This window comes from Orycteropus afer, unplaced genomic scaffold (genome assembly GCF_000298275.1).
Source record: "Orycteropus afer afer isolate SDZICR_OR568_19922 unplaced genomic scaffold, OryAfe1.0 scaffold00037, whole genome shotgun sequence".
Taxonomy (NCBI): domain Eukaryota; kingdom Metazoa; phylum Chordata; class Mammalia; order Tubulidentata; family Orycteropodidae; genus Orycteropus; species Orycteropus afer.
The window spans coordinates 14,161,584-14,175,463 of record NW_006921624.1 but is presented as its reverse complement, the minus strand read 5'-3'; the positions used below and the strand labels follow the sequence as shown (position 1 = coordinate 14,175,463).

Genomic DNA, 13,880 nt, shown 5'->3' with positions numbered 1-13,880 from the left:
GAGCAGTTGATAGTCTGTTCCACAATAAGCTCCTGGCCTTGTTTTGGCTGAAGATATTGAGCTTTTCCATTTCCTGTTGCCACAGATATAGTCAATCTGATTCCTGTGTACTCCATCTGGGGAAGTCCATGTGCATAGCTGCCATTTGTGTTGTTGAAAAAAGGTATTTGCAATGAATAAGTTGTTGGTCTTGCAAAATTCTATCATGCAATCTCTGTACTGCTATAAAGATCAGTTGTATGAGAGTAAATGCTTTGGTGTTCTTTGGAAGAACGGAGCTAATAAAGCAAGGGAACATGTCAATGTCCTTGACTGCTAATATGTTTAAATGGTATTCTGCACTAGCCAAAGAAGAGTTCAACATTACTCCCAAAGACCTGACTACTCTTACGTTACATCTGTTAAAACGGAAATGTCTACCCTGGAGAGGAAATGGGAAGCAAGGTGTTACACTGTGGGGAACTGCAGTAGATATCATGAAACAAAATGTATATGAACTGCTGTATGAAGAACAAGTTTGCTCTGTAAACTTTCACCCAAATAACAATAATTTTTTTAAAAGAGTAATAAATCAATAAAATAAAATGGCTACCCTGGAAAAGTCTCTAATGACATTCTATGTTTTAAGGATGATGATGATGATTACAAGGATAATCCACATATATTTCATCTGAACGACAGCCTCCCATAAAATCTAAGGGAATCCTATGACAGGACAGGCAGTGGTTGCTTTGTTGGGAACCAGTCTTCATTTTTAGACAGCAGTGTATTTATATGTAGGGTTGGACTCTCTCTCTACCCCAAACAGCCAATTACTATTATACTCTACAAATATCTTTATAGTTGTTGACTTGACCCTTTTTATAGCTTATCTCAGTTTTAAATGTATTTACTCCTTGCCTTATTTCAAAGCCTTTGACAGTTTTCTAGCTCCCATTTAAAATGATTTCTGACTGTCCTTTAAAAGGTGGTGAAATCAAGCCAATTAGAACCATCTCTAAAATAAAAACAGGCTAAGAATGAATGTTTGAGGACATCTGCAGCCTTAAGCCTGAGCTTGGAAGGACTTGTTTTTGCTGGGTAGCAGCATCAGGTTTTCACCTGTGTCACACACAGGGGACAGTGGCAGCTAGAACTTCCAGATGGAAAGAGGAGTGTTCATTGGTCCCAAGAACAGTTTAGTTCACCGTGCTGCCTGAAATGGCCTAACGAGAACTGTACTACCATAATGCTCAAGACCTCAGTACCTACTGTGGCTCAGAGCTTTCCTATTATCAGAGCAAGCACCGCTCTTACAAGGCCGTCCCAGCACCAAAGACCGTGAGAGGGGATAAGGTCCAGGAAGAGGCAATGCAGTAACTGGCCACTCTCTCACCAATGGACAAGGAGAGTGGCAGTCTACAGAAATGTGACATAGCCTACAGTCACACCACTGGACGATCACTCAAAAGGTCTTTTGATCTCAGGCTCCTAACTAGAGGCCACTTATAGCTGTTGTTAGTTGTCATCAGGTCTATTCCAATGCCTGGTGACTCCACGTGTGCAGAGGACAGTGCTCCATGAGGTTTTCAAGTCTGTGGCCTTGTGCCGGTAGATCACCAGGCCTCTCTTCTGAGGCACAGTTGGGTGCATTCGAACTGCCAGTCTTTGGGCTAGCAGTCGAGTGCTTAACCGTGTGCACCAGCCAGGGGCTTCACAAAAGGCCTGTCAGAAGCACAGGAGTAGTACTCCATCCAGCCAGGCACACACAGTGAAAGCACTGGATGAGCATATGCTAACAGTGGTTTTCTCCAAGTGGAAGGGTTGTCGGGACACACAGAGTGAAAGCGCTGCAAGGATAAGCATATGTTGACAGTGGTTTTCTCTAAGTGGAAGGGTTGTGGGTGATGCAATATTTATTTTGCTGATCTTTTTTCTCTATATTTTCTAGAATGAACAGATGTAACTTTTATAATCAAAAAATATATAGTGTGTAACTGCACATATATCATTATAATTTTTCTTTCTCTTCTTTTTTTTAAAGTGAGGGCGATTTCTCTCTGTGGGGTGGGGGCCAGGGGAAATAAAGGTGTGCAATTTCAAGTGAGGAAGGGAAGCACCAGCAACCTGCACAGTGGATGTGACTGCTCCCTGGTTCCCACCCTGGATCAAATCTGCTGTTGACATGGAGAGCTGGGAAAAGAAAGCGAAGTCAGAAAGAACCAAGAGTCCAGAAAAAGGAGTGATTATCTCCAAGGAACCAAGAACCAGAAGCTAAAAAGAGACAAGGACCCTCCCCCAGAACCAACAGAGAGAAATTAGAAGCAGGAAAGTGGCATCAAAGAGAGATGACAGTGTGACACAGGAAAAAGAACACAGCTTTGCCACCGGCTGGCAGTGAGATCTGGACAAGGCTTTTACTCTCTCTGGGCCTTAATTTGTGGTTTTGTAAAATAAGAACTAGATGACCCCTGTTATGGATTGAATTCTGTTCCCTGAAAATATGTGTTGTAAATCCTAACATCTATACTTGTGATAAAGGAGCTCTGGTGGCACAGTGGGTAAGGTATTTGACTGCTAACAAGGCTGACCGTGATTCAAACCCACCAGCTGCTCTGTGACAAGAGGAGGCAAACCCAATGTGGGTCGCTATGAGTCAGAATTGACTGGACGGCAGTGGGGGTTTTTGGTATACCTGTTGTAAGGAGCTCTGGTGGCATGGGTTTTATACCTGGTACAATCCCATTTGGGAATGGGTTTTCTTTGGTATGCTCATGAGGCAGTATTAGTGTAGGGTGTGTTGTAAGGCAGTCTCCTGAGATCCAAAAAGAGCAGCAAGCAGCACTGGGGGCAGCCAGACTCCATATACCTGATGATCTCTAAGGAACCAAGAATGAGAAGCTAAAAAGAGACAAGGACCCTCCCCTAGAACCAACAGAGAGAAAAAGGCTGCCCCTAGAGTCAATGCCCTGCATTGGGACTGCTAACCTCCTGAACTGTGAGCAAATAAATATCTGTGTGTTAAAGCCTATGTGACATTTCTGTTATAGCAGCACTAGAAAACTAAGGCAATATCAAATATTGCTCTTCCAGTTTTAACCACTGATCCATGGTTTATATGGAAATATTAATCCTGTCATAGAAAAAAATCATTAATTTCACTTACCAAATATTCACTGAGAACTTAAAGAACCATAATTTTTTCAGGTGTGTTTGAAGGTAGAGAAGCCTATGGGACTCAGCCTAGATCTGTGAAAAGATTTATGTAAAGAATGGTGCCTGGAACCTTGGTGCTTGACAGATATTAGCTATTGTTGTTGTTGTTGTTATTACTGTGTTTGCTATTACAAAGAGAGCTTCTGCTGGGTTCAATGGACTGCACCTGACATCTTTGGAGTTTATCAACATGAAACATCTGGGTGGATTAATAAGCTAATTCAGGGGTTGGCAAACTACAGTGAATGGGCCAAATCGGCCTGCTGCCTGTTTCTGTAAATCATGTTTTACTGGAACACACACACACAAACAACAGCGATACTCAACACAAAAGTCACATGGTGAACTCATTAAAAACACAGGTGTCCAGCTTCTACCTACAGAGAGTATGACAAATAAATCACTGGCAAGAGCAGAGAGTCCTGTATCCAGCTTAGTATCAGAATCATCAAGGGAGAGTTTGAACGTTCAGATTCAGACATCGGCCAGCTTTACTGAGTTAGAGTCTCTGGAGATGGAACCTAAGAATATGTCTATTTAATCAAGCCCCCAAGTGATAATGAAGCAGCCAGATTTATGTTGGGAACCACTGATTTTGAGCAAGTTAGAGCAAGCATTTTAGCTCTATATAGTGATAGCCAGGCGACACAATGTATTTGTGTGCCCTTGATAGGCCTGAGGAAGGGAGGAAAAAAAAAAAAAGGAAAGGAAAGGGAGAGAGGTAACAGAGGGAGAGGAAGAAGAAGTGGTGAAAAGCACATTCAGTGGGGAGTGGTGAAGTGACCCAATGGCTGCCAATCTTGATCTAGGCATTAGGAGTCAACCACAACAAAGGATGAAGTAAGAGGTCAAAGACATTACCCCCCTTGATACTATGGCTAAGAGAACAAAAGAAGATTAGCACAAGGGATAAGTAAGGCACCTTCATCATTACCAGAACAAGGGAAAAGTGAGTAACTCCCCAAGTTAGAAACTGCATTCCAGCCAGCTTTTCATATTTTTAGAGAAAATATAAATAAAAAATATAGTATTATTTCTTCAACATCTGAGAAGCAGCAGATGAAAGAAAGGGTCAAGCTCTCCCAGCTGAGGAGCAGTAGCCCAAGCAAGAAAGACTCCATGCCAGATAAAGTGTCACTGCAATAAGCAGGAGTGGGGTTCAGAGTGAGTCTGTCACAGCCCAAGACCCACTAGAGTCTTCCCTGTAACTGCTCCAGAAACAGGCAGAACTTCTTTGGTGGCTCAGTGCCTAAGGCATTAGACTGCTAATCAGAAGGTTGGCGGTTCAAACCTGCCAGCCACTCTGTGGAAGAAAGGGCAATCTACTTCCGCAAAGATTTACAGCCTCAGAAACCCAGTAAAGGTCACTATGAGTCAAAATAGACTCAATGGCAGTGAGTTTGTTTTTTTTGTTTGTTTGTTTGGAATGACAGAAGCCAAACAGTAGTACTTTAACATGATTTGACAGACATCAATGAAGGAGCAAACTCCACAACCTTAAATTTCACTAAAAACAACCTATACATCTGCTACCTAATGCAATAGAAATTCTCTGCTGATTTTGTCAAAAGAATAAACTTAGCTTCAAATAAGTTAAATTCATCTTATGTCATTCTTACCTTAGTCAGATTATTAAGATCAGTCATTTTTTTTCAGTCAATTTATTACAAAGAATATGATAAGATATGGAGGGTGGATAAATATTAAAATATGTTAGAGTATTTCTAGCAACTCTGGTAGCATAGTGCCTAAGGCACTTGACTGCTAACCAGAAGGCTAGCGGTTCAAACCCACCAGCCATTCCTCGGAAGAAAGGTTGGGCAATCTACTTCTGTAGTGATAACGCCTTGGAAACCCAAGGAGGGATCACTATGAGTCGGGTCCAACTCGACAGCACATAACAACAACAACAGCAGCAAGAGTATTTCTAATTCTCTTCTCAATGATGACAAAATTTTTCCCCAGTGATGGCAAGACCAGAGTGGAAAGTATATACACAGGGTCACCCCTTAGCTCAACTCATCCTGACCTGTTCTCCCTCAACCCCCCATTTAGTTTACCTTCTCTTGCTCAGCATGCAAAACTCTTGCCTGTGTGTTTTCTGTGGCTGTTTGAAGTGAGTTGTTCCTCTTCTCCATCATCAGGTTACTCTGCTCAACATATCTGTAAGATACATAAGGAAAAGCAATGCCACACACGACCCAATGCATACTCAGTCATCAAAACACTGTTCCGTAGCCATAGCGAAAACAATGTGAGAGCATTTTGTTTTCCTTAGATCTGCAGTAATCAAGTTTGGAGGGAGGACCCTGCCAGAGGTGAATTGCTCTGTATAAATAAAAAGAGGAATATGAAGGTGTATGGTGAGGAGTAATCAAGAGGGAAAGAGAAAAGGGGATGTTCTGGTTACCCAGTGCCACTCTGACAGGAATATACCACAAATGGGGCTTTAACAAAAGGAGTTTATTCTCTTACAGTTTGGAGGTTTTAAGTCTGAGTTCAAAGTGCCAGGCTCTAGGGGCTGGGGGAAAGCCCCTCAACCTTGGGTTTCAACTCTGCCGCCTGCTCCCAGCCCACAGGAACTAGAGGCTTTTCTTCACTCAGACAGCTGCTGGCTGCTGAGACTGAAAAGCCCAAGGTTGACAAGTTAAAAGGCACAGTCCCAATGTTACCAAACCACACAAACCAAAACCAAACCAAACTTACTGCCATCGAGTTGGATCTAACTCATAGCGACCCCTCCTTGGGTTTCTGAGGCAGTATCTCTATGGAAGTAGATCACCCAATCTTCCTTCCAAGGAGGGGCTGGTGGGTTTGAACTGCCAGCCTTTTGGTTAGCAGTCAAATGCCTTAGGCACTACGCCACCAGAGCTCCTCCAAACCACATGGCAGACCATTAATTCAAGTCCATTGAAAGTCCCAAGGTCAGCAGAGCACAGCAGGCTGCTGAAGAATGACATGGTACATGCAGGGGTCAAGTGTGCCATAAGCTAGAGACCATTCCCAAAGCTGTTTCTTATATACGGAAAGCAGACCACATACCCAAAGCAGCTACTCAGCTGCTCCAATAGATTCTACCATGGAGTTAATTACTAATATCATGATGGGGAATAACTATATTCAGCTGCCCAACCACCCAACCAGGCCCAGCCAAGTTGACATACAAACTTAACCACCACAGGGGAGAAGAAAAGTCCCTCCACTCCTGACTCCACCATGTGGAGACAAGAGACACTGGAGAAGAGAAATATGAGAGAATGATCTAAGTGAAATGCTGCCTGCTGCAACATCTCCCCTGAATACTCCTAATCTTCAGAAGGATTCACAAAAATTACAAAGGTCTGAATATTAGAGGAGTTCTACTTGATAAACCAGTCCACATAAAAAGGAGAAGAGTTGATATCTTAGTTGTCTCAGTATTAGCACCATTTTTACAGATGAGAAAACTAAGGTGACCAGCAATAAATGAAATACCCCAAGTCACCCAGCGAAAGAGAGGCAGCTGCAGGATTCAAACACAAATCTACCTTACATCCCAGCCTACTGGGTTCTATCGAACATGAAATTCACGTGTCAGGAAACAGAAGTAGGAGAATACAGATATACTTCCTTAAACAAACATGTCTGTTTAACTTGGGCATTTACAAATGAAACGCTTTTGTCCATTAGAGCCAGTGCCCCGTACCTGTCATTACCTCTGATTTCGTTCAATGAGTTCACTAATCTTCTCATTCCGCTCTTCAACCCAACTGCTCTTTTCAAGGATCTCTTGCTTCAACCTTTCATTTTCCTAAATTCAAAATGTGTCAGGTAAAATTTACGTGTCTTAAGAGAAAAGTGCCAAATACATGGGAATCAGCTTCAACTGACAGGTGACACTATTTAATATGGTCAGAAAGAAATGTTTCCTTCTGACTCTATAGATAGCAATAAGGCACTAAGGCCAAACCAAGCCATGTTGGATTCTCCAGAATTTTCTCATCCTCATGTACCACATGCTGTCATTTTTGAGGGCAGAGGTTTGCAAGGGTAGGACATGCAGGGAAAAGCAGGGGCGAGGCCTCAGGCAGAGTGTTCGTCCTTGATCCCCCTCACCTGAACGATTCGCTGGATGTTGCTCATGATCATGCTTGTTTCCATTGTAACCGACATGCTAGGAATGAGCAAGGAGTTCCCAGCACTGTGCTTCTGTAACTCTTCAACCTACAAAAAGGATGCCGGAAAGTATGATGTGAGAAAGTTTAAAACAGAGAAAGATAGTTTACCTAAGGTCCGACCACTTTTTTGAGGGGGCAAATGGGTTTCTAAGACAACCTCTAAATGTAAGCTAGTGTTTTCTTTTGTTAACTGGATCCCAAAAAAATGGTAACTATGCTTCTAGGGAAATAACTGCTGACAATGAGTCCAGAGAACCAAGGGAGAGTTTACCTAAAGTTCTACTTGCTCCCTGTTTGTACCCTCTTTTTAGACTCCCAATTACAACACAGCCCCAACCCTGACTCAGTCACCTTAGTCATGAGATGATCCATTTTATCAGCCACTTTGCTGACTGCCATGCGAATTTCAGAGTTATGCTGTCGGGCTTCAGTCATGAGAAATGAAGCCATGTCACCTGATCCTAAACAGACATAAGCCAAAAAGAAACTTACAAAAGTGGAGCAGAGGATACTGTATAAGGAAAAGCCAACAGCTTAGCAGAGGAAAGAAAGGAATTAACACTTCCACATACTGGGAAATGCTGTAGGAGATTTCACACTGTCAGGTGAAGATGTAGAGGAGCTAGTCAAGGCAAAGGGTTCCAAAGCTAACAACTAAGCTACGCTCCTGCAAAATGCATCCAGGGCTTTGGCTGGGCCAAGGGCACAAATACACACTCTTTGGATTGCCGTAACACTGGCAGCTGAGGTAGCTTCCCCATTCATCCAAGTGCATGCCAGGCATGGTGCCAGGTACCAGGGATACAGCAACGGTTCCTGCCCTCGGTAAGCTCACAGTGGGGAGACTAACATATAAAACAATCATTACAACAGTGTTTTATGGTTGAAAAATGGGCTGTGTACAAGGTATTAAAAGCAGCACAGACCATAGGAAGATTAACTGTTAGATGAGAACATACAGTTTTATCTCTGGAATGAGAGGAAGGAAGGAGGAACAAAAATCGGGGATGGCTTCACACAGGAGTTGACCGTTTTGATGGACGAAAAGGGTTTCCCAGATGGAGAAGCAGGGAGGGCATCAAAAAAAGGCTGAATCAAGGAAACCATTACTACTCTAGAACTACAAATTATGTTGTGGGATAGACTTGCTTCTTCCTTCCCCTGTCCAAAGGTGATTACTATAAAAAAGACAACCTGTAGAACAAGTAGGATACCACCCAAACTGTCTATATTTTACTTTGTTTTATTTTTTACACAAGATACCCACACTTGTCCATGCATAGAAGACACTGGAAAAATTACTCAAGAAACTATTAACAAGAATTTCCTCTGGTCAGAGGGTTTCACTGCCGTGGAAGGACAGTACGCTCTTTTCATTGTCTGAATTTCTTTTATAGGAGTATATTATTTTCATAATTAAAAAAATTTAACAAAGTAGCTTTCATTTGAGATACTGAACACTCAGAGTCATCATTCTTTCTTCCAGTTCGCTCCAGTGTTTTCCTCTTTCTGCATTTACTATGAGCTCTGGCCACCCTGGTGGAGTAACTTATACAGGGCCAGCGGGAGATGATGACACAGGAAACGAAGGACTAACGGTAGGCATGAGGGACTTTTTTTTTTTTTTAATTTTGCTTTCATTTATTTATTCCTTCTCTCACGGTCTTCCTTTCTTTATATAATCCAAGTTTCTGGTATCATTTTCCTTCTCTCTGAAGAACTTCTTCTAATATTTATTTTTATTTATTTATGAACATTTTATTGTGGTTTGGGTAAAATACAGAGCAACTTACTTTCCCATTCACCAATTTACACACATTTTGTTTTGTGACATAAGTTGCGATCCCCTCAATGTAACAGCTCTCTTCCCACTTCCTCCATGGGTTCCCCATTTCCATTTGCCCATCTTTCTGCCCCTTCCTGCCTCCTGAGCTTTGTTTTGGAGGAACTTCTGCCCTTTTGGGTTCACATGGTTGACCGACCTGAGCAGCGCATTCCTCACGGGTATTGCTGTTCATTTCACAGGCTGTCTACTGTGGCTGAAAGGCGACCTCCAGGAGGGGGTTCAGTTTGAGGGCTGCAGGGTGTCTAAGGGCCACAGCCTTGAGGGGACTTCTACCAGTCTCTATCAGACCAGTAAGTCTGGTGTTTCTTATGATTTATTAATTTTGTTCTATGTTCTTCTGCCACCAGGGCCTCCCGGTGTGACCCTGATCAGAGTGGTCCCTGATCAGGGACCGTCTAGCTCTTCTGGGCTCAGGCTAGTGGAGACTGAGGTCTGCATGGTCCATTAGGCCTTTGCACTAACTGCTTCCCTGAGTCTTTGATTTTCTTCACTCTTCTTTGTTCCGCACAGGAAGAGACCAATAATTGTACCTTACATGGCTGCTCACAAGCTTTTACAATTCAGCTGCTACTCACCAAAGTGGGATGCAGGACATTGTCTTCATGGACTATGTTTTGTCAACTGACCTAGATGTCTCCCAAGACTATGGTCCTATGAGGGACTTTTCTGGGGTGATGAAAATGTTTTGAAATTGGATAATGGTGATGCTGCACAGCTCTGTAAATTTACTAACTAAACCAACTGTACACTTAAAATGAGTGCATCTCATGGTATGGAAATTATACCTTAACTAAACTGTTTGAAAAAAAGAAAGGAAACGAAGAGTAGAGAGCTACTGGAACAAACATTTTAAAAAGGATGGGAGGGACACGGTGAGAGCTGGGCAGCTGGGAGGACTGCTCCCTACCTTGACAATGGAGAGGATGAGACAGTGGTGCTGGGTACAAGGGCCGGAGAGGCTGCAGCTGGGAAGTGACAGTCGATGCCTGGGGGTAAGCATAGGTTTGCACACCTGCATAGGGCTGAGAAAATCACACGTTTACAGCTGGTGTAGAAAACATTCACGTCTCTCTCTTTTGCTTACATTTTGTCTCGATGGAATAAGGTGGATAAGCTGGGAGGGGACTCACACTTACTACAATTTGAGCAGGATGACATTGGGGTTTGAAATTGGTTAAGAATTGTAGCAGGAGGCTTCTCTATGTGAACCAGTGAAACCCAGTCACTGAACTCCTACCCAAAAATCAAGGGGGAGGTAGGCTGGGTCACTACCCAGCCCTCTGGTTTTATGACTTAGGTAGGAATTAATTTCCTAGTTATCAGGCCAAATGAATTTCCAAACAAAATTACAGGTTAAAAAAAAAAATTGAGGTAGAAGCAGAGCTATTCATTGAGATTCTAAACCAAATCTGCCAGTTTCCAAAGCTGTGACAGTCCCTCTGTGTCCCCATGACATTTATCTCTGTGACAAAGTGTCTCATTGTCTTCTAACCCTTGGTCTCAACTATAAAATGAATATGATAATACACCTCATAGGGTTGCTGTCTGGACTAAAAGAAATGAGAAAGCCCCTAACAGCTGGTAAGTTAAATGCCTGGCAGATAGTAAATGCTCAATAAATATCAGCTATCATCAATGATATATAACATGGTTATTCTCCCTGGACACAAAGAAATCCTGACCACCCATCTAATAAAGAAAATCTTAGTCTATAGGACAGTAATTCTCCATTAAGGGGTAGAGAAGGGCAAGGGTGGGACTTTTTCAATTTTGAGCACCCCATTCTAATAGGGCATAGCTCCCCACCCCTACCCTGCCCCATTAAAAATCACTAAGGAAGTGAGCCACTGTTATATCTGGAAGTGTGTCTTATCTACCAAGTGTGCTCAGGCAAAAGAAAGATCCTACCACCCTGGAAAACACTCAGCAGACGCAGACAGAAAAGTACCTACTTTAAGAGATTGTGTTGGAGGATAACTTGAGAGCTATTTTCCATATAGTCTCCATCCCCAACCCACAGCTACTCTGTTGAGTACAGTGCAGAATCCTAGCCTATCGGCTGTTTGATAAAAAGAAAAGACCACAATAGACTTCAATACATAGTCCTCAGGGTAGATATCAGTGAAAGGAAAAGAGCACAAACCTTGACTAGGCCTTCACTACCCACCAGGCCTTGTACTAGACCTTTCCTTGCTAGTGCATTTAATCTTTATAATCTTTGCCTGGTTTACAGATGAGAAAACAGCTGTTTGGGAAAAAGAAAAATGACAAACTCTGACTTTTGGGAACTGCTGTTGTGTGAATTGAGCAGTAAGAAGAAAAAGAAGTAGAACCATAGTAAATTACACCTTATAATTAACATGGTTTAAAAATGTTCTTACCTGAAAAGACTGGGCATTTCCAGATACAGCTGAGTGGGAATCGAGAGATGTAATTGGCATTAAGGCAGCAGACGGTGCTTGGAGGCCAGAAACAGATGGCTGAGGCACTAAGATAAAACAAGAAGTTTTCACTGCTACTCATGTTGGTGCTACCACTTTAGATGCCATCAAGCTTCACACGTAATCACCTTCTTCACCTCGTCTCCCAAAGCCCACTCTACCGGAGCCTCAGCAATGGAAGACCGAAGGACAGGGTGTCCTCACGTGCATCTGACTCAGATCTACATCCCATTGGTGGTGTGGGTGACCAATTCGGAAATTTACAGATTTCCAAAACTGACAGTGCAACAGAGCTGAAGACGCAGTAAGTGCACCAAATGCAGCTGTAGGTCTGAAAATGCTCTGCCCAGGACAAACTGACAAGCTTCACACTAGTCTGATCCTTAGGACAAAGACAATGCAACCTAACAGTTCAAGAAACAGTGATGGCAATCTTGGTGCTGACCCAATTGAAGGCCTATGAGCCTCAGAGAGGTTCTGTACCTTGTGAGGTCATCTGTGGTAACGCTGGATGGACTGCCTGAAGAGAGGGCTGGATGGACGACATCGCCACAGGCTGCCCGGCTCCCTGCAGAGCACTCACATCCTGGAACATGACATGGGGTTTGGTTACTGTGTATCAGTGCATACTTGAAGACTGCAACGTACAGGCCAACCTAGGCCTACCTACAACACAGGCTTTCTAGGCAAAGAAGAGGAGAGAAAGGCAAGCAGAAAACCAACAGTTTAGGGTTTGGACATGGGCATAAAGTACTTATTCTATTCTATTAAATCCCTTCTCCCTTTAAATCATATAAAGTAATTAAATACAGTCAATTTCCTCAAACATTACCCATTGTTGATGCTTTACAATCTGAAGCAGCTAAACTAACAGATCTCCAGAATATATCATTTTCTAAACCAGCAGCTACTGTAAGATTGATCTAGTGTGTTCCCACAGAACCCACCCACTGCTCTGTGGGAGAATGATGAGGCAGCCTGCTTCTGTACAGACTTACAGCCTTGGAAACCCTATGAAGCACTTCTACTCTGTCTTACAAGGTTGCTATAAGTAGCAATTGACTAGATGGCAATGGGGTTTTTGTAGTTCAAGAGGTGAAAACTCCTTGGCATAGTTTTACTTTAACATCTCCTCATCCCGATAGTCTCTTCTGCAAAAATATCCCAGTTTTAGATTACTACAAAACTAAGTCAAGCTAAATGTCTAACAAAGAATGAAAGAAATTATGATAACTGGGTATAATAGAATACTGAGCTACCTTTAAGGAAATAATGCTGATGAATTTATAGTAATATAAATGTTCATGATGTAATATTAAGTTAAAAATCAGGTTACAAAACAAGATATAAAGAAGAATCCTCTTTAGTGAAATATGTTACCTCTTTATCTCTAATTTGTTACTTTATAATGAGTAAATATAACTTAACATTTTTTAATAAGCTTTTTTTCTTATTTCTAAGAATATCACATTATCTAAATTTCATTAATTGAGTACCTATTATGGGTTGGGCATTATACTGCTCCCTAAAAAGTGATCTTTACAGACTTTATGGATTCTAGTAAATTATTACACTAACTACTTAAATCTTCCTGGTGTAAGTAAGTGATAGATATATGGAATTGCTTCCAGTTCTCATGAGAAGTACTACACAAATAGAAATACAGGTTCTAATCCCAACCCACATCAATTTGCATATAAACTCTCTAAATAATGATCCTGGATTAGAGGTAGAAAGAGCAATAATTTCAACCAAAGATGGCACCATCTCCATTATTGATTCTAATAAAGCCATAGGAACATACTTCAGTTTCTGAATCATTGGAATCCAGCTGAGGTGGAAAGATGGGCAGCATGGGCTGACCCATTTTGGCCATCCGAGATATCAACTTGGCCTTGACTGTATCAGGATTCTAAAGAAAGGAAAGTCACAGAAGTCACTGTAAGCCATCTCCATCCCCTTGGCTCTTATATCAAATTCTTCAACGAGTTCCTCTGCCATGTTCATCTAAAGCCATCTCTTCTAGAAAATGACAAGCAAAGATTTATTGGCTAGAAGTATACATGAATCACAATTATAGCAATAAAAATAATCGCCTATGCATTTGGAATGGACAAAAGGAGCTTCATAATTATAACTTCATTTCAAACAAATCTTCCACCAGGCATAATTATTCTCATTAAATGGATTAAAAACTGTAGTTCAACAGGAATACAAGATGGTAATAAGAGAAATGATGTG

At 42.0% G+C, this 13,880-nt stretch overlaps 1 protein-coding gene across 1 annotated transcript in view; it reads right to left on the bottom strand.

The window, feature by feature from the left end:
• Positions 1-13,880, bottom strand: part of FKBP15 (FKBP prolyl isomerase family member 15) — a 91,183-nt gene that overhangs the window by 15,804 nt on the left and 61,499 nt on the right. The window contains exons 12-20 of the mRNA XM_007936765.2: positions 13,444-13,551; positions 12,123-12,225; positions 11,580-11,686; positions 10,106-10,220; positions 7,704-7,813; positions 7,291-7,398; positions 6,891-6,985; positions 5,256-5,358; positions 2,100-2,172 (exon numbers count right to left, since the gene is read on the bottom strand). Of these exons, the coding sequence (XP_007934956.1) occupies positions 2,100-2,172; positions 5,256-5,358; positions 6,891-6,985; positions 7,291-7,398; positions 7,704-7,813; positions 10,106-10,220; positions 11,580-11,686; positions 12,123-12,225; positions 13,444-13,551 (922 nt within the window). The remainder of the gene's footprint in view (positions 1-2,099; positions 2,173-5,255; positions 5,359-6,890; positions 6,986-7,290; positions 7,399-7,703; positions 7,814-10,105; positions 10,221-11,579; positions 11,687-12,122; positions 12,226-13,443; positions 13,552-13,880) is intronic.